Genomic DNA, 24,142 nt, shown 5'->3' on the forward strand with positions numbered 1-24,142 from the left:
GTTTCATTGAATTGGCATCTTCAGGAATTTAAATATATTTATGTGTATATGTACATGTGCTACATATGCATGCGTGCATATACAGTGTATATAATGTATACATATACAGTCATGCATCACTTAACAATAGGGATGAAGTTTGAGAAATGTATCGTTAGGTGATTTCATCATTGTGCAAACATCATGTAGTGTACTTACACAAACCCAGAGGTGCAGCCTACAGTACATCTAGGCTCTGTGGTACAGCCTGGTGCTTCCAGGCTACAAACCTATACAGCATGTGACTGGAAAGAAGACCCTAGGTAACTGTAACACAATGATAAGTATTTGTGTGTCTAAACATATCTAAACACAGAAAAGGTACAATAAAAATATGGTATCATCTCATGAGACTGTCATATATACGATCTGTATTTGTCCAAAATGGTATGCTGTGCATGATTCTATACATACATGCATATATAGGAAATGTACATGTATACACACATATAATGTACACATACATGTACATATATGTATATGTATTTCTCCTGTGTGCCTTCACATGATTGGGACCAACATCTGAAGGATTTAGGAGTTCACATATGCCACAGTGTCCCTGTCCTTGCTATTTTTATCTGATACTTACCTAGGATTATCACAACACACAGGGCCTTGACTTAGAAGTCCTTGCCGTATAACTTCTTGGTGAAAAGACTGGATTATGAGGATATACTATCCTGTTATCCATCAAGTTATCCTGCCTAATAGGGGCAAGTTTCCTCTGAACATCTTCCATTATGAAACAGGAGCAATGCAGGTGTGTGTCCCTTAGGGCTACTGTGAATGTCAAATAAGATCGTGACGGTTGGATGCACAGGAAGGAATTGACAAATGAGCTCCCATTGGTATGACAGTGATTTTTCTGCCTCTTGAGTTTCATTCAGTAGAATCTCTTGCTGTCACTTGAAGGTTTACTCACCTAAGGCTCTCTATTTGAAAGTGTTAGGGTATTAGTATGTTGAACACAATTCAAAACACAGTGATGCAAGAATGAGCAGTGGTAGAAATAACTTTCAGACAGTGACATCTCAGGAGTTTCACTAAACAGGGCTTAGTTTTCCAAAATCAGGCCAGCAGAGCCTCCTCAACTGTGCATCTGGCCAAAGTTAAAGAATCCAACCCATTACCAACTAATTTATCCGTTTGTAGATTATGTCAGACGCATCACTTAGCTTTTATAAAGAAAAAGGCTTTCAAAGAACAAAAGCAAATAAAATACACCACCTACCAAGAAAGAATGAACGCATAATTATTTGCACAAAGCATTAGAAAATACTGTGATATTTTATTATTAAAAATGCTGCTGAAAAGTTTATACATATGTGTCCGGCCATATATATCTTCTAATATTACTTAAGGCAAAATAAAAAACAAAATTCCAAAATAATAACCCAAGGAACCATTAAACCCTGCGTGCCTTTGAAGATCAAGAATAAAAGCCTAGGAAAGGATTTTTTTTCTTACTTTTTTTCTCATTTTTTTTCTTTTTTCTCTTTTTTATAGATAGCAAGTATATTTTTTCTCATAGAACTCTATGAAGATTCTATAACTTCTTTCCATGTAGAAATAAGGTATCATTTAAGATGTACTAAATCACTTTTGATCATAATCCCCTGTAAAAGCTAAAGTTATTCACTTAACAGGAACTCTTTTATTCCTTATTCAAATGTCACAAGCCTGATGCGTTACTGTACATATTGCTAGCAGGAGACAACTGGAAATACTAAACAAATACTGGAATTCACATTACAGACAGACGAAACCAACATGGATGCCACACATCACTTCCTTTGTAGTGTCACGGAGAGCCTATCTGTGGTTGCTCAGGTGGGGTCACACATTGCTTGCAGAAATGACCTGATGATAGCTCTATGAAACAATGAATTGGAAATGAAATCTTACCATGTCACCTCTCTGTAGGAAAGAAATGTTGCTTCACATGTGCTAAGCTGAGATCATAATATTTCACATATTTATACACAGAGAATCACTCTCAAATTTAACCCAAGACAAGCAACAGGATTTGGGGGTGATTTTTATGCATTTCTAAAAAACACTTTTCTTTTTTCTAGAGGTCACTCTCAAACAGTGATATATCCCTATAGTTCCAGTGTAGGGATTCAGTAATCAAAGGTTGTTATTGCAAAAGAGCCAGGCAGCTAGATGATTTTATGGGGAATGTCCACTTTAGCAGAGACATTTAAGACTAGATTTCTAGAATAACTCACAATGGAGCCCAGGGACATGATCTTCAAATATCTTTGGCTACTCTTTCTTGGTAATGCAGTAATTTTTGAAAGACAAAATATAAAGTAACCATTGCTACCATGTTTCCTTATACCTTATAATACTCAAAACCTTCCTGAAAATGAGAAGAGAAATGAGAAAATGACAAGCTGTCAGAAAGACAAATCACTGATCTCCAGGTCACCAATTTAAAATGGGTGAAAAATTTCCATTCAGTGCCTTGTCAGTGAAGCTATCCTAATTTCCCCCCATTCTTCCTTAATAGTCGTAGTTTGGTGACCAGATACACACATCCACAAAAAGTGATATTTTCAGACAAGCATATGTTTTGTCCCATAAATTATATTAAAGATTTTTAAAAACTTGCTTACTGATAAATAAGGGACTGAGTGCTTAAACAGAAAGGAAAGACACATGTCTTCCTTCAATCTGATTAGCTAAGCTGAGCAGGTACTTCATCGGCCAAACCCTCCTGCAGCTGCTAGGGAACACAGAGCCGTATTTACTCCAAGGGGCATAGCCCCACCAAAGGCAAGCTTTCTTCTTTTTTTGGCAGGGCCCTGAAATGGGAAGCAACTCTTCCTAAACATATTCAAAGGGCCAGAGCTACAGAACGGGATTTGTATTTTTTTTCCCCCTACTCATTTCTTTGTGTGTGCATGTCTCTAATTCAAGAAGCTGTAAATACACTCCACTTTGGGGACCCATCTCTGTGCTGCAATTTCATGAAGGCTAACATATACAAATCAAAGTTATTCAAAACAGTGGTCTCCTAAGAATGCTCTGCATGCACCTGTGCAACCTGACGGGGGAAATAGGCCGCACAGACCTTCTGGGTCTTCTGTATGACATCGCATCCTCCTACAAATGAAAATCTCATATAAGAAAATCCCATGTCTTTGTTTACCACAAGTAATTAAGAAGAAAAGCCTCTTTTGTTGGGGAGGAAACAGAGGTGATATGACTAATGTGTATATATATATATATATATTTATATACATACAGAGCACAATGAAAAGCACAACCTTGCTAAAAGCTCTTTCAAACTGAAAACACCAATAAAAGCTTTTTTTCTTGTTTGTCTGCGTGTGTTTTTTTGTTTGAACTCACAGCTATATACATTTTTATTTTTTACAAAGTTTCTTAAATATAGTTCAGGCTGGGAAAACACCTCTTTGCACAGAACCGTACAGATTTCACTGCATAGTCAATTCTTTTATTTTGACATTAAATTTCTACCTTTCCTTCTCTCTGGATTACAGCTTCACGTGCTGGGCAAAAGCCCATAGACTCTTTCTTCCCTTAAGGGGAGCCATCCATTGTGTGGCCCAGAAAGAAATGTTTAAATTTCCATTGTAATTAAAAAACATTAAGTGTCCCTGGCTGAGTTCCGGAAGTGTCAGTTGCTTCCGTGATGGTGGAAACACCCAGGTCCTTGAAATGGTGATGTCCTAGTCACACGAAACATCGAAACATCGGGTGGAGTGGCCAAGATCTTAAAGCAGTATTGTAACAGAAATGTACACTTTTCACATTTCATAGGGTCAGAAGTTGATCTCGTAATACTGGAAAACGCCAATGAGAAGGGTGTACCGGGACAACGGGATGACTGCTTTTTTGCATTTTTGTCTTAAGTCAGCGGGAAAATAATATTCGTGATTTGGAGACTTTCTTTCTCTGTTTCTTTATCTGTTGTGTGTTGCTGGGCTGGAGGGGCAGAGGGACAGGAGGGGAATGCCGCAAAGCTATACTCTAGTGGTGGAATGTCCGTGGGGTAAATTGGTACTGTTCTGCCCTCCGCTGAAGGTGTTGAAGGTGTGCAAAGGCTGCATCCCGGTCAGTGTGTTTGGAATCATGGTGATGGTGTTTGGCGTCATCAGCGGGATGTCATCTGGCGACCGGCGCAGCGTGAGGGTGTAGTCTGGCGGGCAGGTGAGCCTCAGCGTGTCGTGCGCCTGCAGCGACTCACACTCGTGATCGTGCTCCAGCTGCTTCATCTGCAGAGACATCATCTCTTCATTCTGGATGTGAGCGATATCATTTGTGGTGTTTCTCTGGGGACTGGGGCGCCTGTGAGTCTCATGGCGCCTCTTGTCCTTTTTGTAGTACAGCGCTGCAAAGGCCAAAATGTTGAGGAAGAGGAGCGACGCCCCGACGGCAATGGTGACGCTTAATTCGGTGGAATAATCCCGTTTGGTTTCAATGAGGACAGTTGTGTCCTCGGGCCCCGTTTTGTGAGGGTCCTTTGAGTGTTTGGGATTGTTGGCAGGAGTGATAGCTGGGCGTTTGGTGGTCGGCCATATCTTGGCAGGAGATCGCCGGGTACCATAGGGAAATGAGGTCATGTCTGGAGGAGGAACCTTTGTGGTTGTTGAAACATACTGGAATATCTCGTTCAAGTTGTGCAAATGAGGAACGAGTTCCAACCAGAAAGCCACTTTCGTTGCCCGGTAATGATCTCTCACTCTGGGTTTCAACCCAATATGCAGATAGAGCTGGTCTTTGGGATTATACTTGGACCAGGCCACTTCCTCAAAGCGGTTGGGTTTCGTGTGAATGAACTTGGTATCCTGTGGAACTGGTTGATTTGGATCACTGAGGATAGAAGGAAGAAAACAAGAAAGGTCATACTCTTCCATATTTGACATTAAAGTATCTTAAAGCAATAAATCAGGAAGTTACAATCTGCTCTTCATGTATGTTTATCAATGAGCACAAAACACACAAGCAGCAGCAAGTGCATTTTGCTTTCATCCAACACATGTCTACCATATTGTCTTTTCCTTTTAAAATTGCTCTTATTTTTCTTTTAAATATAAATCCTGAAAGCAGTATTATGGCACTTTTATAATAACATGTTTACTATTTTTCAAGGCATCAAATGATCTTCAAAAATAAAGGGAAAAAAGGAAAATGAAGTATCTCCAGGAAAAATTTCAGATTTCAAGTTTCACTCATTTTGAACTGTAAAACTCATCCAGGAGTGATTTGCTCCAAAGGGATATTTGGCAATGTCTGGAGACATTTTGGTTTTCGTAGACAGAGGAAAGTTCCTATGAAAGCTGGAAGTCAGGGATGCTCCTCAACACCTCTGGTTCACAGGAGAGACCCCCACAGCAAAGAAGTTATCTAGACCCAAGTGTTAATGGCATTGAGGTGGAGAAATTCTGATTAAGAAACTTTTGTTCAAGAAATGGGCATTCTCTTTCTTGCTCAAGAATTACTGCCATGTGTGTACCTATGGAACAATCTTACATGTTCTTCACATGTACCCCAAAACCTAAAATGCAATAAAAGAATAAAAAAGGAAGAATTGCTTTTGAAGTAAATGAATAGATGTTGCAGTTTTAGGAATGAAAATGGATATTAACAGTCAAAACAAAAATAGGCTTTATAATTACAAAATGTTTGTAAATAGACATATGCACCATTTGTTAGCTCTCTATTTGAAAGTAAAATACGTATGCACGTGGACACCTTTTGAAGACTGAGTCCAGAAAAGAAGAAAGCACACTACGTTAGTATGAGAAGTTTGGTAAAATGATGCATATAGTTTTGGTGAGGTTAACATGTTTAAGATAAATAACACACCCAGAAACAAGCTGAGGGCTATTACAGATACTAACTTGTGCTTGGAAACTATGAGCCAAAGAATTCGCTTATTATTATTTGCACAAGTGGGCACAGGTAGAAGGAGAATCAAAAACATTTGGAGACAATTCATAAAACATAGAGCATTTAATAAACATCTTTGGAACCAACTCTTTTAAGATAACACTTCCCCTTCAAACAACAAATGGCCAAATTCTCGTTTCTTCCTTTTTTTTTTTTTTTTGGTTTATTTGTTATAAAAAAGATTTGAGATTATGCATGGTAAAGTGTTATCTAGTGGTTAGCACTGAGCATTTAGATGTGATGTACAGACTCAGGCAAGCAGGGAGTTGCAACACCCTGATCAACGGCTCCAGGTTTAAGCTAAGGTCTATCTTCCAGGTAACTCCTCCTTGGCGGGACTTTTGTGAAGCTGCCTCAGACCATTGCATATTGGCCTGCATGGCGGAAGGCTGCAGGAGCAAGGAAGAGCATGTATCTAGCCATTACCAGACATTGTGTGGGATTCAAACAATATACTTGACCCAGAGGTGCCACATGTGCTAACGGAAGATTCTCTCCCCTCAATTTGAGTCTGTGGTGGTGGTAAAAGAAATCATTTCCCTGTATTCAACTTTCTGAAGCTCTGGATAGTTAACAGCTGTGAAATCTAGAGCAAGTTTTCCAGCCAGTATTGGCGTTAATTAACTCCTCTACATAGTGAATGAGAATATCAGGCTTGGAGGTAAGTAATGAAGGTTCAAAGAAAATGAAAAAATGTCTGGCATGTGGTAAGAATTCAGAAAATATTATCCCCTTTCTTCCAATATAAAAGTTAGAACACCTACAATATTGCAAGGAAGGGAGAACTAGGGAATGATATACTGTATATCAGAGTATATACTGTAATTCTATATTACATAGTATATGAGTATTGTATATTACATAGTATATACACGTATACTACATGTCACAGTTTATACTGTATACTAACTGTATACTATATGCAATATATGTGTTTATATTATGTGTGTATATATGTGTATGTATATATCTATCTATAGATATAGCTATAAGATGTATAATGTAATAGAGAAGAAAAAGAAAGTTGACCTTTACCTTTTAGTTGAATGTACACTAACTGCTGTGCTTTCACCTTACTAAGATGGTGAGAACAAATATATATAATCTCATAGGTTCCAATACCATGAGATTTCTTATTTACTCATAAACAATGCATTTGAAAAGTCTTCCGCTTTTTATCTATTATGCATGTATTCTTATGTGGGGTTTTGAAAAAATGTTGGATTCAATGTAGCATCTCATGTTTCTTTTGCTTCTTTAAGCCTTCTGAAATAATTTTTAAATTTTCACTTATTTAATGTGTTGAAATAAAAATAAATGAATAAATATTTTAGGAAAAAATTTCCTAATATTTGTTACTGATTTTTAATATTCTAAAGAAATGAATGGAAGTGAAGATTCTTCCTTTTTTTCCATGGATCCAATTTTACTGAATTGGTTCTATTAGATGTGTGGCAATCTCATCTACTAGGCAGTGAGCATCTCGGAAAAGGAGTATTCTGTTCGTGTTGGCTACTAGGCTATTTTTGAAGGAATTCAGGGTATATTTGAGAGGTAAAGAAAACACATTTATTTTGTTCTCGAAGAGTAAAGCAGAGGATTAGGGAAATCCAGATAAGTGAGCTGCCGCCTGACAACAATCTGTCTATTAAAGATCTGGGAGATGTATACCCAGAATTCTCAAACCCAGTTAAACTTGTGGAGATTATGACAGCCCAAGTCATTCTCCCTTACCAAACCCTCCAGACAGTGAGATCTGGACGTGGGATACCAATGTTTTGTCTTTTAGACTTTATTCAGCATAAGAAGTGTCTAAACTCCTGTGAGTAAAATTAAAGATTGCAGTGACTGAGGATAGAAGCACAAATTGTTCTCTCTAGCAAAATACTCAATGCATGTCTTCCTCCTTATGCTCCAGCACTTAACACATCCATTTCCACCCGTCCTATTTTATTTGAAATGTAATTTTGGCAGCGGAGACTCGAGTGCCTAAGGTCTTGTTCATTTCTTTAGCTAGAGATGGATACAGTACTATGATCTCTGTAAAAATATCTGTGAATCCTCTCTGCTGTTCCTTTAAGTAGTACCGGTTTTCCTTACACCCAAAACATTGTTAGCAGTTAACGATCTGTTACTAGTCTAGTTCATTATGCAGTCAGTGATTCCTCTTAGGCACCTGGTGAGGATGTTCATTCATTCAGCTTAAAATCCTTTTTTGCTAATAAAGGTTGCCTTTACAGCCAGAATTATGCTGCAACTTTCTGTAACCCATCCCCACTAAATACCTCATTGGGACTTCTTTTATTCCCAAAGATTTAACAACGGTTGAATATAAGTTAATTATAGGATACAGCACATTCAAAAGCAGTGATGGCGTCTGACGCAAACAGGATAGAAATCAATCTGCTGTACAAACCCCAAACTTGATGGAACAACATAAAACAATCAAGATATGTGTTGATTTGATTTGCCATTACAAAACTATCTTCTCATTTCTGACTACCAATACCACCTAAGGTCTTCTATTTTATGTTATAATGCATTGTTTGGTTACTTCAAAGCACTGCCCTTTGTCATAATTTATAAAGAAACTAAGATTCCCCCACTCCTTTTTGTCCATCTCTTTCTAGACAGACCTCAAAATGAAAGAATCCTGGATCAATGAGCACTTGAATTTTATTGATCGGCTTGGAAAAACCCCTTTTCTCCAATTCCCAAAATAATTTTAAAGGAAAAGGACTTTAATTCTCTAGAACACTTTTCAAACCTTAGAGTTAGTGTTCACTTTTCCTTGATGCTGCTCCTCATTTCCCAAAACGGTCTCAATCTACCTTATTTCTCCAATGCCTCTCCATGTTTGGGCTTGCATCTCTTCCAGAATGATTTTAGCACCCTGACCTGGACTAAACATTGAAGCACCTCCTTGCTGCAGAGGAGAATCCCCCTCAGGCACAGGCCTGGGCACCTACTTCCCTATTCAAAATAATCATACAAAAGAAATAGCAAGGATTACTTGAGGCCCTGGTATTCACTGATTTTAACATCCTGTCTTGATGGAGGTTTTCACGGTGTAGAGCCTCCGCAGGGACCTCCTCCTCATTTCTACTATGTGTACTCACTGACTCTGCCTTTCTAAGATGGGAGAGCCCTCTCACCTAATGCTACCATGAAAACATACAGGTGACATGGTTTGTAAGCAACGATCCAATTGTCCGTCCCCCCTTCCTTCTTTCTTTCCTCCTCTCCTCCCTTCCCTCCCTTTCCCTGTTTCTCTTCTTTCCCCCCCCTTCCCTTTTTCCTCTCCTCCTCCATCCCTTTTTCTTTTTCCTCCCTTTCTTCCTCTCTCCCTCCCTTTCTTCTTCCTCTCCCTCCATTTTTTCCTTCTCTCCCTCACTACTCTCTTTCCTTTCTTCCTCTTCTTTCTCCCTCCTCCCTTCCTCTCTTCCCTCTTTTCTCTCACTCTCTTTCCTTTCCTTTCTACCCTTTCTTCCTTCCTCCCTTCCTTTCTTTCTACCTTTTCTTCCTTCCTCCCTTCCTTCCTTCCCTCCCTCTCTCCTTCCTTCCTTTTCTTCCTCCCTTCCTTCCTTACCCCCCTCCCTGTCTCCTTCCTTCCCTTCCTTCCTTCCTTTATTCCTTGCTTCCTTTTCTTTCCTTTCCTTATCCCTTCCTGATTTCTTTCCTTCCTTCCTCCTTTCTTCCATTCCTTTCTTGATTCCCTCCCTCCCTGCCTCCCACCTTCCTTCCTTCCTTCTCTCCCTCCCTCCCTTCCTTCGACACAATTCTCTTTCCTTCATTCCAACCCTTCTCCCTTTCTTTCTTTTTTCCAACATGCACGTCCCAACATCATTTTTCTGTTCTCATCCAAAATCCAAAGTTTATGTATAGGAGGTATATGTGCCCTCAAACCTAGACTAAAGGTCAAAAGCATCTGCTTTGAGATGTCTGTATAGAGGCATCCAGACACCATCCACTTCATCTCGACAAACATGTGTGCCATCAGGAGAGTGTGCCGTGTCTGCAGGTTTAGAATGCTTGACATGACACTCACTGAGAGTGGTAAAGCACGTCCTGGCACAATGCGATCCTCTCTCCACGGCACTGTGTAGTGACAGACATGCTGGGAGCTATTCTTGTTTCCTCCTATCACCTCCAGTGCTGGAAGGGAACAGTGATGGTATGCAGAAATAAGCCCTCCTGTTCTGTGAGTCACTGTCTGAGTGTGTGCTCTGCAGAACGGCGTTAAACTAGGCAGCTCACACTGTGACAACAGATAAGGCACATTCCATGCTTTCTCCTTATGGGTATCAGGTTGGTTTGTTCTCTGCACCTGGTGACAGGGAGTCCTCCGCTGCCGTGGACTGATCAGGCCACCACCCAATTTGCAATAAACAAATAATTAGCAACTGCAACTGAAGCCCTTTTCATCCACTGACAAACACCTAGCCCAGACTGTGCCTGACAGTGAAATTCCCCACTTCCTTCTGTTATGGGGCTGCCACGGAGGTGTGATCACTTCAACTATTTGTATTTGAATCCACACCTTGCATTTCACATGCGATGTAAGTTCTGAGTAATTTCCTTGAAAAATCATTTGAGTCATTCTGATACCTTTCCAATGAATTGAAAGAACTCACTGCACTCATATACTCAGTGCTATTTGAGGGACGTTTCTCACGGGTGGAAGAAACAAAAATAGAGGCTTCAGACAGACCAGTGTTCGAGCTCTGGGTACCTCAATGAACTGTCTCTACCTGCAGTTTTTGATTTCAGTAGCATCAGAGTGTCTCTCCAAGTTCTAGTGGTTATTCCTTCCTCATCTGCTCCAGTGATGTCAGGGCCTTCATGAAAGCTAGAAGCACCCTCAACACAGACCATGAATGGAGACATGGATGAATTCCCTAAACCCAGGGTGGAAATCCCAGGCTCCAAGCTAAGTGATTTTAAGAAACAGATTTATGGTGTTAGAAAGCACTCAGTAACAGAGAGATCACTGTAGTAGTCTCATGGCTCTCTCAGACCTTCATGATGTCCTGGTAAAAGCATCCAGTTGCTGCCAGCCATGATAACCATCGCCTCACAGAACTAATTAACTTCCTTTATCTTTTTCTGTCTTTTTTCCTTTTTTTAATAATGAGAGAGCCAGCCTCAGTCCCATAGTCTTTGGGAGTCAGGAAGAAAGAGCTAATGAGAATTTAACAGCATTATTTAGATTTCACTATTGTTTTGATGGTTCTATAAAATGTATGAGGAATGATTCTAGCTTTCCACTTAAGATAATCGTGTAAAGTTTATTTTCAAATTATGTAAGGAGGAAAAGAAAAAGCATATGGTTTTAACAAAAGTAAGTAAAGAGAGTGTTTACATACAAAGTCAGTAATACATTTGTATGCCAATGCAGTGAAGATTGAATGAGCATGGCCCTTTTGGAAAACTCTCATGGAGGTCTTTAGGCTTCAAGAGGATGAAATTCTCTGCAAGGGCAGACACCGCCTATCTTAGTGCTGCCACAAAAGAGGGGCTGGCCCTGCCTTCACAGAATACTAGAGATTGAGTACTGTCTCCCCCTAAATTAAGGTACGCTGAAGTCCTCATCCCAGCACCTCAGTATGTGAGCTTATTTGGAAATAGGATGACTACAGACATAATTATTTATGTTAAGATGAGGTCATACTGGAGTAGAGTGAGATTCTAATGCACCTTGGCGGACGCTCTTATTGAAGACGGCCATGTGGAGACAGAGACACACAGGGAGGCCATAAGACGAGAAAGGCAGAGAGTGAAGGGTGCACCCGCAAGCCAGGAATGCCAAAGACTGCACCAAACCCCGGCAGCTAAGAAGCAGCAAGGAAATGACCCCCTACAGCTTTTGGAGGAAAATTGGCCCTGTGAACACCTTCATTTGCGACTTCTGGTCTTAGGAACTGTGAAACGATAAATTTCTGTTGTTAAAAGACACACAGGTTTTTGTGCCTTTTTGTTTGTTTTTTTATAAAGACACAGGTTTCTCTCTGTCAGCCAAGCTGGAGTGCAGTGGTGCAAACATGGCCCACAGCGGCCTCAACCTCCTGCGCCGAAGTGATTCTCCTGCCTCAGCCCTCTGAGTAGCTGAGACTCTCAGCATATGCTACCATGCCCAGATAAATTTTTTTTCATTGTTTTATAGAGATAAACTCTCACTATGTTGCCCAGGCTGGTCTTAAACTCTTGGCCTCCTCAGGGGATCTTCCCACCTCAGTCTCCCAAAGTGCTGGAGTTACAGGCATGAACGACTGTGCCCAGCACAGATATACAGTTTTTGATACTGTTTTGATAGTCTGTTCTTAACAGCAGCCCGAGCAAACTAATAAACAAAGTCTACTTTAAGAAAAGTATTAATTTGATTTCAATCATTTCTTCACACAGGAAAGAACCTTTGTGTAATAGACAAGCATCTCTACCAAATGGTCTCTTCTCCCTTCTCCTCCTGGTAGCCTTTCTCAGACCAAATCTACAAAGTCTGATTATTGAAAATTGGTACCCAGATGATACATTTTCCACTCCAAAAACAGGCTGTACTTTTGCCAAGAGCACAAAACATTCTTAAGCCACTCCCAACCCAAACCACTTTGGAATCCTTGTACAGTATGCCAGCTGCTAAACACCTAGGCCTTGAAACCACCGGTATCCCCAGGTCTTCTCGGGATTACAGGGCCACTGCAGTCTCAGAGCCTCATTCCGCATGGGGAGATGGACCCTCCCTGGGTGACATGCATATCTCACTCTCATTCGCTGTAAAGAGGTGCAGGGTGGATGATGGAGGCACACAAAGGCAGAACAGAATGATATCCCATCCATTTCCACAGTTACATTATCAGACAAGACAAAATGGAAAGATGCCACAATGAATGGAGCTATTTAGGATGTTTCGGGTTCTTTTCTCCCATGGTTTGCAGAGAATCCTCTTAGCAGAATACTGGCAGACACTGTTGTATGTGTGCTTTTTGTATATTTTCTATTTTCTAGTATGTTTAGGCCAATAAATGAGCTTTCCTGTGAGATACACATGTATGTTTGCGTGTGTGTTTATATATGCATTCCATATAGCAATGATACAAATATATTTTCATTTGCTCTCGCTCTCTCTTTATATATAGCTATTTATATAGCAAAGGAAATACATATATATATATATTTGTATTTGTATATATAGTATATATGTTTACATATATAGTATATTTGTTTATATAAAAATATTTTTCTGTATTTTATATATATACAAATACAAATGTATATGTACTATATATAATACATATGGGAATATCTATATTTATATATGTATATTAAATATATATAGGAATACATTTTTATATTTCTCTGTACTTATGATATTTGTTTTCACTCCTATGGCCAGGCGACGAACACAGTTCCCCAAGTGGTTCGTGTGCTGTGATATCCTTACAATTTAACAAAAGAGATATGGTGTAAATTAGACTTAAAACTCTGTAATCAGAGTTGGTGTGATGGCTCACACTTGTAGTCTCAGCATTTTGGGAGGCTGAGGTGGGAAGATCGCTTGAGCCCAAGAGATTGAGACCAGATCGGGTGACATAGAAAACCCTCTCTCTAACAAAGTAAAGTTTTCTGCATATGGTGGTGTGCACCTGTAGTCCCTGCTATTCAGAAGGTTGAGGTGGGAGGATCCCTTGATCCCAGGAGTTTGAGAGCAGCCTGCACAACATGGCAAACCCTGTCTCTACAAAAATTCATGTGAGGGCACTTTGGTGCATCCCTGTAGTCCCAGCTACTCCAGAGGCTGAGACTGGAGGATCACATGAACCCATGAGTTCGAGGCTTCAGTGAGCTGTGATTGCGCCACTGCACTCTAGCCTAGGCAACAGAGTGAGGCCCTGTTTCTACAAAAAACAAAAATTAAAAAAAAAAAATAGCTAGGCATGGTGGCAGTCAGCTGTAGTCCCAGCTCCTCAGGAGGCTGAGGCAGGAGGATGGCTTGAGCCTAGGAGTTCAAGGCTGCAGTGAGCTACTGTTACATCACTGCACTCCAGTGTGGGCAAGAGAGTGAGCCTGTGTCTGTAAAACAACAACAAGAACCAAAACCAAACCGTTTGATCAGCTATTAACAGAACCTTCATGTACGTGTGAGTCCTGCACTTGTAGGTAGGAACTCTGGAATTTCCAATGGGCCATCAGAACTCTCGTAAAAATCTGGTTTGACAGTAAAGTGTTTTGCTCCTAGAACGCTTGAGGAATAAAGAAAACAATGAGTTCCCATAGACGCTGGGAAGGGGCTGCCTGTTATTGCTGTGTGTGTGTGTGTGTGTGTGTGTGTGTGCTCCTGCACATGCCGGTAGAACCAACACCTGTACTGAGGACCCAAACGAGTGACGAGGACAGCGCGGCCCTGACGCAAAGAGGCACATACCCAGTTTTGGCGAAGTTTGTCCAGTAGGTCATGACCACGGCGCTGAGCATGACGTCGTTCTTGGAGAAGTTACAACTGAAGAGCTCGGTAGGGCCGATCATGGGGACGCCGAAAACATAGGGAACCTCGTCGCCGTGGGCCGAGTCTGCCCAGCTGGGCTTCATTTCGCTTTGGCAGTGATGATAGAAGGCATAGAAGTAGGTGGGGGAGCCATACTGCGCATGCAGGTCGGCGGTGGCCACGGCGGGGGCCACCCACTGGTGGTCAGTAAAGAGGGCCACCAGAGTCTTCCGCCGCGTCTCCGGGTTTTCCTTATCGGCCCAGTCTGTGTACATGAACTTGATAGTCTCCCGCAAAGTGTCTTTGCCTTCAGGATAGCCGTAAAGATTGTCCACGAAGTTGGACACGGAGAAGTCAAAGTCATTGGGCGTCACACCATCCTCATTGTCCACGATGCCGTCCACGAACTTCAAGCCTTCCCCTTGGTTGACGCCCAGCATGATGTCGTAGTTGAGGAACTCGCCTTGCTCCATCAGGATCTGGGGGTCGTCTGGGATGACGTCGCCGTCGATCACGGGCCCGAAGGCTATGTGGTAGGTGGCTGGGGTGATGGTCTGCTGGATGAGCTCCTTGTAGTTCTTGTTCCGCAGGCATTCTACCATGTCCGTGGTGTCCAGCATGTTGCAGCCGACCTTGTCTGCCAATATCCGAGTGTACTTGGCCGGCTGGTAGTTCACTGCCCAGCTGGACAGGGCGGTGCCGCTCTGAATGATGGCCTTCTGGAAGAGACCTGCAGGTGCAAAATTGTGGACATGCAAATGAAAACCCGCAGGACAGAAACGCAGCTTTTACTGAGCAATGAAGGCTGTGATTGTCTCTCAGGCATGTGAATTTCTGGATGTAGTAGCATTCAGCTCTGTCAGGGGCCCTTTTACCCATTTTCATTTCGATTCCCCCTTCCTTCCTCCCCCTGAACATTCATTTTACAGAAGGTTATTCTACACACACACACACACACACACACACACACACTCACACACGAGTTTAAGAAAATGAAACCACATTGTCACTTTTCCTGCACTGGTAAAATACATGTGACTTCATTTTCTATCCACAGTTTGGTGTCGTTTTTGCTTCCTTGCCTCCAGATGCCATATATAAAAACTAAAACAGAAACTGCATTCCCCATTTCTAAGAAAAAAAATGCTTTAAACTAGTAAATGGTCAAAGGCCCTCGTCTCACAAGCAAAAGCAGGTATGTCTTCATTATGGGAAAAAGATAAATCTACTTGAATCAACTTTAGAGTGCTAATTCAGGAATCCATTTCTATTTCTACCTTAAATCTTATGAATATAAGATTCGGCCATTAAAATAAATACATTGAGTTAGCTATACCTAAAGAAATCCTCAACTGGGTACCTAAGTAAGAAGTAATTTCTTTAAGTCACTTCCTCCAAAACTACATCCACTGGAAACTCAGATATGTATATATTTTATTTCACCACATATAAAAAATGCTCCACTTGGTGAGAAACTCGAAAAAGCATGGGCAATTTTAGGAGTAAAATCCTGTGTAGCTTAAAATTCTCCATCAGCTCAGTCTACTACACGAATGTCCAGAAGTATAAAATCTGTATTTTTAACCATGACAGGACAAGAGACGGCAAGCTGTAAAAATCACAGCATTCTATTTACGATTGCTTCCTGCTGTTTCCGTGAATCCCTGCCTGAGACGGGTACTAAAGAATAAGGCATTCAGCTGTGAGTCCAGAAGTTCATGCCTTATCAATTTTTAAGGTCACAGAAGCAATCAAATATGAGGAAAGCATGACTGTCATCAGGAAGATGTGATTTTAAAGATTGGAGGATTGCCGAAAGATGACACATAGGTCTGCCAGTTGAAAGCAATATGGTTTTGACCACTATGTCATCAAAGCCATCTTGGGAACATTTGTCAAAAATGTGCAAGTATTTACTTGAGTGCTTGTCTCTGAAGATTACTTTAGAATGTCCAAAAAAACCCAAAGTCAATATGTAATCTATTGGATACTTTCATTATTTAAAACACTCAGAATTGGAAAAAAAATGTTGTGATAAGTTCCTTTCCCGCCCTTCTCATAACTACTGGAAATAATTTAGGTAGCAGTGTATATATAAGTAACATACATAAAACATTTATTTGTATGTTAGGGAAGTAGTATAACTCCTGATAAGATTAAAATACTTGGATAATGAAAAAAAATCACCCGTAATTCATACTTTAAAGCACAACTCACCCTAGCATAATGAGTATGCTAGGAATTCACATAATTCTTAGCTCTTTCTCCCCCATTCAAAGGTCTGTTTTGCATAGCTGAGCCCAACATTTATATAGCTGTCTACACTGTGTTTTTCCTGCTGTTCGTATATCTTAGGTAAATCCTTAAATTATTATTCTTCTGAGTAAATACAAACGGTTCATTATAACTTTCCTCCCCTTTTGATCTTGTAGCTTTTCATTTCATTCTTTGCTATGATAATAATATTGGGGTGAATATTTTCATAAAACTATCTCTTTCCACGTGTACTTTGTCTTCATTAGACTAGATAATCAGGCAAGAAATTCCTAAGGCAAAGTCTGGGTATCTTTATTTTTATTTCAGACAGGGTATCACTCTGCCACCCAAGTTGGAGTGCAGTGGCATGATCTCAGCTTGCTGTAGCCTCTAGCTTCCAGGCTCAAATGATCCCTCCACCTCAGCCTCCCAAGTAGCTGGGGCTACAGGTGAGTCTCTTTTTTGCAGAGATGAGGTTTTGCCATATTGCCCAGGCTGGTCTTGAATTCCTGGACTCAAGCAATCCATCCGCCTTGGCCTCCCAAATTGCTGGGATGACAGGCTGTTTAGAAGCACTGCCTTGCAGAAATGACCAATGCAAAGGTGTCGTTGCAGCTGATAATAATTTCTAACCTGTTGACTTAAATAATTAACACTTTCCTCCGATTAGTGTGGCTTAAATGTGTTTGATTACTCCTAAAGTTGGTTCTGCTTTCTAAATCTACAACTGTGACTATATCAACTGAGAAAAGTGAAAATCTAGGTATTTTCAAAAAATTACTTAGAAATCTCTATACCAAATGGTTCATCAGATTATTCGCTTTTCCTGTTTTTAAAATAAAGTTAATACAAATATGAGCCTTTCCTCTTATCATCACTAGTAAGAGGTCAAAGGCCATTTGGTCTCATGGGCAAAGCATTATGAACTAAAAACACAAAGAATTCAGAGTTTGGAGGATTTTAGGAAATCCTCATCTATCCTGTCTTGCTAATGAAGACAATGAGGAGCATAGTGATCCAGAAACTTGTCCAGATGGTGCAGGAAGTTAAGAAAGTCCTGCGGTTACTTTAAAGATGCTTAATTGTATGTATGTATGTATGTATGTATTTTGAGACAGGGTCTCACTCTGTCACCTAGCCTGGAGTACAGTGGCACCTCACAGCTCACTGCAGCCTCAACATCCCTGTCTCAAGCAATACTCCCACCACAGCCTATCAAGTAACTGGGACCACAGGCATGCGCCACCAGGCCCAGCTGATTTTTACTGTTATACAAACGGGTTCTCACTATGTTGACCAGGTTGGTCTCAAACTCCTGAGCTCAAGTCATCCTCCTCCCTCAGCCTCCCAAAGTGCTGGGATAACAGCCATGAGCCACCATACCCAGCTGATAACTTTAAAAATAAAAATTCTGGAGGTCGAGCTGGGTGGATCACTTGAGGTCAGGAAGTTCGAGACCAGCCTGGCCAACATAGTGAAACCCTATCTATTCTAAAAATACAAAAATTAGCTGGGTACAGTGGTAGGCACCTGTAATCCAAGATAGTCGGGAGGCTGAAGCAGGAGAATTGCTTTGAACCCAGGAGGTGGAGGTTGCGATGAGCCAAGATTGTGCCACTGCACTCCTGCCTGGGCAACACAGTGAGACTCCATGTAAAAAAAAAAAAAAAAAAAAATCCATTAAGGTTTTGGGTATTTCAGATGTAAACGGTCCAGTCAGTATGGTGGCTTTCTGAAGACCAGTGGTGACACAGAACAAATTACAACACTCTCTTGATAACTAAGATGGCTTTATGAATATTCATTTGCAATTGGCCAGGTAACCCAGGGCTGGATCTGCTCTGCAGATTTTCCGCCTTCTACCTTTTAGGCCACAGTCCAGGATTTGTGATCCTGCTTCCAGAACCAATTGCCTCAAATTCCTGTAGCCTCCCCTTTGAAGTCTCTCATCTGATACTGCGGGGCGCCTCCCTCACCAAGGGACAGCAGGGAATCCCACTGAGTGAGCCTCCAGGGAAAGCATCAGGCACTCTGGTGGGGCTCAGGGGTGTGGCTGTCTATGCTGACCACTGCTTAGGCAGCATAACCATCTACTGCTCAGATGTCCAAGCGCACATTTGGTTGGGTATGGTCGCGTATGCTGACTACCATGTCCAAGTGCATGTCTGGTTGAGGTAACATGATGCACATGTGTTTTTGAGGTTTCCCCGCTTGGCAGACAGCAGTTTTCTACAGGTTATTAGCAGGGCCCCAGGGAGAGTTTGGAGCTTCCATGGGGACAAGCAGAGGATCTCTTGCTGAGTAACCCAGCAAGGAGGTCCTTCCTAAAAGTCTTATTTGCAGGAGAGAGAGAGATAGAAAGAGACAGAGACAGGCAGAGAGAGAGAGAGAGAGAGAGAGAGAGAGAGAGAAGCAAACTGTGGAAACTTGCAAGTGCCTCATGCTGACACGACCAGCTAGGAGGTCCTTTGCTGAAAGTCATATTTGCAGGAGAGAGAGAAAGGGAAAGAGGGAGAGAGAGAGAGGGAAAGAAACAAAGAGAGACAGACAGAGCGAGCGGGGGGAAAGGGAGACAGGAAAGGAGATAGTGAGGATGAGAGTGGGGAGACAGAAGGAGAGACAGGAAGAGAGAGAAAGAGAGAAGGGGAAAAAGACAGGGAGAGAGAGGAGGGGGGACAGTCTGAGGGAGAGAGAGAGGGAGAGGGAAGAGACAGTGGCAGGAAGGGAGAGAGAGAGGGTGAGAGACAGAGGAAAAGAGAGAGGGAATGGGAGAGAGGGAGGAAGATATATGGAGAGAGACACACAGACAGGAAGAGAGAGAGAGAGAAGAGTGAGGGGAAGAGTGAGAGAGGGAGGGAGACAGTCAGGGAGAGAGACACTATTCCTCTGGGTAGAATCTATTGCTACCCACAATCTACTTCTACATGAATGTACCAGACATGCTTTAATATTTCCAGAAGATTTAGAGAATTACTACGAATTAGAGAATGACTTCTACAAAAACATGTGGCTAAAAGCCCTGATGATTACAAAATCTGTACATCTGCATCCCTCACGGACATACTTTCTCTCTTCCATATTACTCTTACTAAGTTGTAGCTAGAAGTTAATACAATTTCAAATAGTCAAATACAGTCAGAATGGCAAAAGAAACAAGTGTCAGGACTTTTAAAGTACTTATTTTGTTCCAATTATTGTAACCAACACCTAACTGTCGCACATTTAAATTAGGAGGAAAATATTGCTGACCAAGCATGGTGGCTGACATCTATTATCCCAATATTTTGGGAGGCCAAGGCAGGAAGATCACTTGAGCCCAGGAGTTTGAGACCAGCCCAGGAAAACAGCAAGGCCACTTCTCAATAAAATTTTTTTTAAAATTAGCCAGTAGTCCTAGGTATTCAGGAGGCTGGGATGGGAGAAGCCTTAAGCCAAGGAGTTGAAAGCCACAATGAGCTATGATTGTGCCACTGCACTCCAGCCTGGGTGACAGAGTAAATGGAAAAACAGCTGAGTTAAAAAACACGAAGACAGATTCATTGGATCTTTTTGGCATTTTCTGTTGCAATTTCCAGAGTGACTTTTTGCAACCTGGACATGCATCTCAGATATGAACTATAACCATTCATTTCTTGGTTTGAGGCACTTGCCTGCCCACCCTGGGGACACCCTTATTACCTTCTGAGTAGTGGGATAGGGTCAACAGGCTGACACAGGAGGCCCCAGCCCCTGAGCCAAAGATGGTCACGCGCTTTGGGTCCCCGCCAAAGGCTCCCACATTCTCCTCAATCCAGCGCAGTGCTTGAATCTGATCCAGGAGCCCATAGTTGCCTTTTGCTGCTTGGTCACCGGTACTTAAAAACCCTACGAAAGAACATAGGACATTTTTGGTGGTCAGATAGAAAAAGTGCATACACATCTCTGCTATTTGAAAAGATACCTTGTAGCTTGCCTTCTTCATTCTCTCTTTCCTCAACCCTCACCCCCATAAATTAGAGGAAAAACCGAAGAAAAGCTTTTGTGGCAAAAATAATTATATAAATAATGGTTATTGTTTAGGTTGACATTATGATACCATGTCACTTCAGGGTATATATGTGACTGGTATAGAGGGCAAAATGAATTCAAAATATTAATAACCTGAAGCAATCCCAGAAGATGTTGTAAATTTTATTAGATTCAAGGTATCATTATTATGCACATTTTCTTTCTTTCTTTTTTTTTTTAAATGCAACAAACTCCTACAAGAAATTTCTCAGGGAAGAAAGTATGTGTCGGCGGGGGGTGGATGTAAGTACACATGTGTGTCTGTGTCTAAAAATATGTGCATGTATACAAAAGCAGTGTATGTCGGTTTTTCTCACTGAATTAGTTATTAACATTTTATTTTAACTCCTTTTAATGCTTAAGAATCAAAGTAAGTTACAGACATCACCAGATCTCACTCATAAATAGTATGCACCTCTATTTTCCTACACAGCAAAAATATTAGTTACATACAAAAAATTGTAATTATTGAACCTCAGCCAAAAGCTAATGAATATTCACATCTCCTCAACTGTTCCCAAAATATCAGGAGCTGGCCCTGATTACCAGCCATTATTCTAGAGGTCACAAGATTTGCAACTTTTCCAATCACTAGAAGCTAAAATTTGCCTTTAAAACTTTTATTTTAGGTTCAGGGAACACCTGTAGGTTTATTATGTAGGTAAATTGCATGTCATGGGGGCTTGATGTAGAGGTTATTCCATTACCCAGGTAATAAGCATTTTGCAGATTGGCCTTTTGAGATGTCTTTTCAGGCTTCTGCATTTCTGACAACTGATTGGTCCCACTGGAACCAGTGACTCCTCTGTGTCCCCATATCGAGGCAGACTCAGTGCACTAGAACTGTTTTCCACACCCCTATCATTGCATCCCCAATCAATCAGCAGCACTCATTCCCTAGGCCCTGTCTTCCAAACTATTCTTGAAAAACCCAAGCCTCCAAATTTTGGGGAAGGCTGATTTGAGTAATAATAAAACTCTAGTCTCCAATTTAGCCAGATCTGCACAAATTAAATGCTTTATCTATTGCAATTCTTCTGTCTTGACTAATCAGCTCTATCTGTGTAGTGGTAAAGATGAATCTGTTGCATGGTTACAGTCTGAGAGCCAAATCGTGTTTCCTATAAATCATACTTAAAAACCATGTGGGCTTACTGAAGCAGAATTCTGAGTCCAGAAAGTTAGCGTTTGAAGAAAAAAAAAAAAGACCTGTTTTCCCAAGGCACCTGATCTGTGACAATTATCTCACTATCAATCTGTCTTCTTCTTTATTCATCAGCACCTGGCCAGGTTTTCCTGTAAATAAGACTGGAGGAAAGAACAGGTAGCACACTATAGCTATGTGATGTGATGGAGCATGAAAAGGGAGGGAAGAGTGGGAGGGAGGGAGGGAGGGAGGAAGAAAGGAAGAAAGGAAGGAAGGAAGGGAGGAAGGAAGGAGGACATTTTCCTGGCAAAGCTATCTTCTTAAGGGCAAATAAAGAGTGATCTTAAAAAATTCTAATGGTGTGATTTTTGGCAAGTTTTTTTGACACCAGGAACACTGGTATTTATTGTAGTAAATTAAAAATTATATTTTTAGGAATCCTGCAGACCTAAACCACTAGGTTTTGCCTCCTGATTGTAGAAAGCAAAATGATGGTAGCTCATCAACTTGGAAAGAGCCTTACATGATACCAAAGATGAGTGATGGGTTTTTTCCATGCTGTTCTCATGATAATGAGTAACTCTCATGAAATCTGATGGTTTTATAAAGGGCAGTTCCCCTGCACACATTCTTTTGCCTGCCACCATGTAAGATGTGACTTTGCTCCTCCTTTGTCTTCTGCCATGATTGTGAGGCCTCCCCAGCCATGGGGAACTATGAGTCCATTAAACCTCTTTTCTTTATAAATTACCCAGTCTCAGATATGTCTTTATGAGTAGCATGATAACAGAATAATGCATTCAGTCAGTGTGGTTATTTTAAAACAGGTTTCATGGAAAAGGTCCCTAAAAACAGGAATCACTGTTTTTCCTTCTGCATGTTGATGGAAGTGAATACCATATAAACATGAGTATTTCTATTCAGGCTTAATATTGTTGTTACAATAGAAAAGTTTCCAATTTTTATTACAGATAATAATATAGATGTTTCCTCTCCTTTTGAATTATATAATAGGGCTTAGGAAAATAACTGCAGGTCTTTTGTTTCTCCATGCACTGCACGTCAGTGGTAAGAAACCCAATGGGGTCAGATATTGTTTGTCTTTCAATGAACAAAAGACAATATTATATGATGTTAAAGCCACAATTCATTTTCTTTTAGGAGGTCATTCCTTACATAAACACAGTAGGCATATTTTAGACACAAATAATCAAGAAATAATTAAGTGAATAGAGAACTGAAAAATCTTTCACCATTTCAGTGTGTGTCATTCAACTGTAGCTGGTGCAGACATATAATATGCATATATAACCATATATATGCATGTGTGTGTATGAATGTGTATGTACACAGACACACGTGTGTACCTTTAAACTAAAGAAGTGATACGAAACAGAAAATGTTTAAATAAAAATTCTTCAGTGAGAACAAACATAATTTGTGTTAGCTCACACAAATGAGGTCAAAAAGAAAGCTGTTTGGTGAAAATGAAAGCAGAAGCACAAAAACCAAAAATCAGTCAAATAGAGGCAAAACTAATCTTAGACGGTTATAGGAAATCATTGATGAGTCAACTTATTACAACGCGAAGCTTCAATTTTCTGATTGAAATCATGCAGGATTTAACACAGGAGCACACACTGCACAGGATGGGCTGGAAGAGAGAGAAGCTGACGTCCTGCATTTACATTCTGTAGCCTGATTGGCAGGACTGGTTGAAATTCAGTGCCTTTGATTTCTAGTTTTTCCTTAAAAATGGAATGAGTACTAGCAGACAATTTTCCAACTGTATCATGTTATCACATCAGCTTTGCACAGAACCAAAGTCTATTTCCAATGTCAGGAGAGAAAATCTAAGACAATTATAACAGACACATAATTTTTACACCACAGGTTTCCAAACTCTGATGCCCATGAACTGCTACTGAGATTCCTTGCATCATTTTCATAAAGTAGATAGGATCCCCAGATATTGATCTAGAATGAAGCAGCACAGGTATTTTTTAGTGCTTTAGTTTAAATTATATAAAATAGAACAACTGAAATTGATCGTATTTTGGGAACAAAATATAAAGTAATATAGCTTGTTTATTAAACGATAAAACACCAAAATTTGAAGATAATTGATACATGAGTTTCATGGAAATGAAAATTGGGGAATGGCCAGCCCGGAAACAAATCTTTTTGAGTCAACTTTGAGTCTTTTTTTTTGTTTCTGAGACAGACTCTTGCTCTGTCACCCAAGCTGG

General features: G+C 40.7%; 1 protein-coding gene across 3 annotated transcripts in view; it reads right to left on the bottom strand.

The window, feature by feature from the left end:
* Positions 1-1,291: 1,291 nt before the first annotated feature.
* NLGN4X (neuroligin 4 X-linked) overlaps positions 1,292-24,142 on the bottom strand; it is a 339,546-nt gene continuing 316,695 nt past the window's right edge. The window contains exons 5-7 of one of the 3 annotated variants that reach the window (XM_032285849.1): positions 20,378-20,563; positions 14,384-15,173; positions 1,292-4,884 (exon numbers count right to left, since the gene is read on the bottom strand). In XM_032285849.1, the coding sequence (XP_032141740.1) occupies positions 4,035-4,884; positions 14,384-15,173; positions 20,378-20,563 (1,826 nt within the window). In that variant the 3' untranslated portion in view covers positions 1,292-4,034. The remainder of the gene's footprint in view (positions 4,885-14,383; positions 15,174-20,377; positions 20,564-24,142) is intronic. The other 2 variants (XM_032285851.1, XM_032285850.1) reach the window with 2 other exon arrangements.

This window comes from Sapajus apella, unplaced genomic scaffold (assembly GCF_009761245.1).
Source record: "Sapajus apella isolate SASKATOON/1434 unplaced genomic scaffold, GSC_monkey_1.0 scaffold17, whole genome shotgun sequence".
Classification (NCBI taxonomy): Eukaryota; Metazoa; Chordata; class Mammalia; order Primates; family Cebidae; genus Sapajus; species Sapajus apella.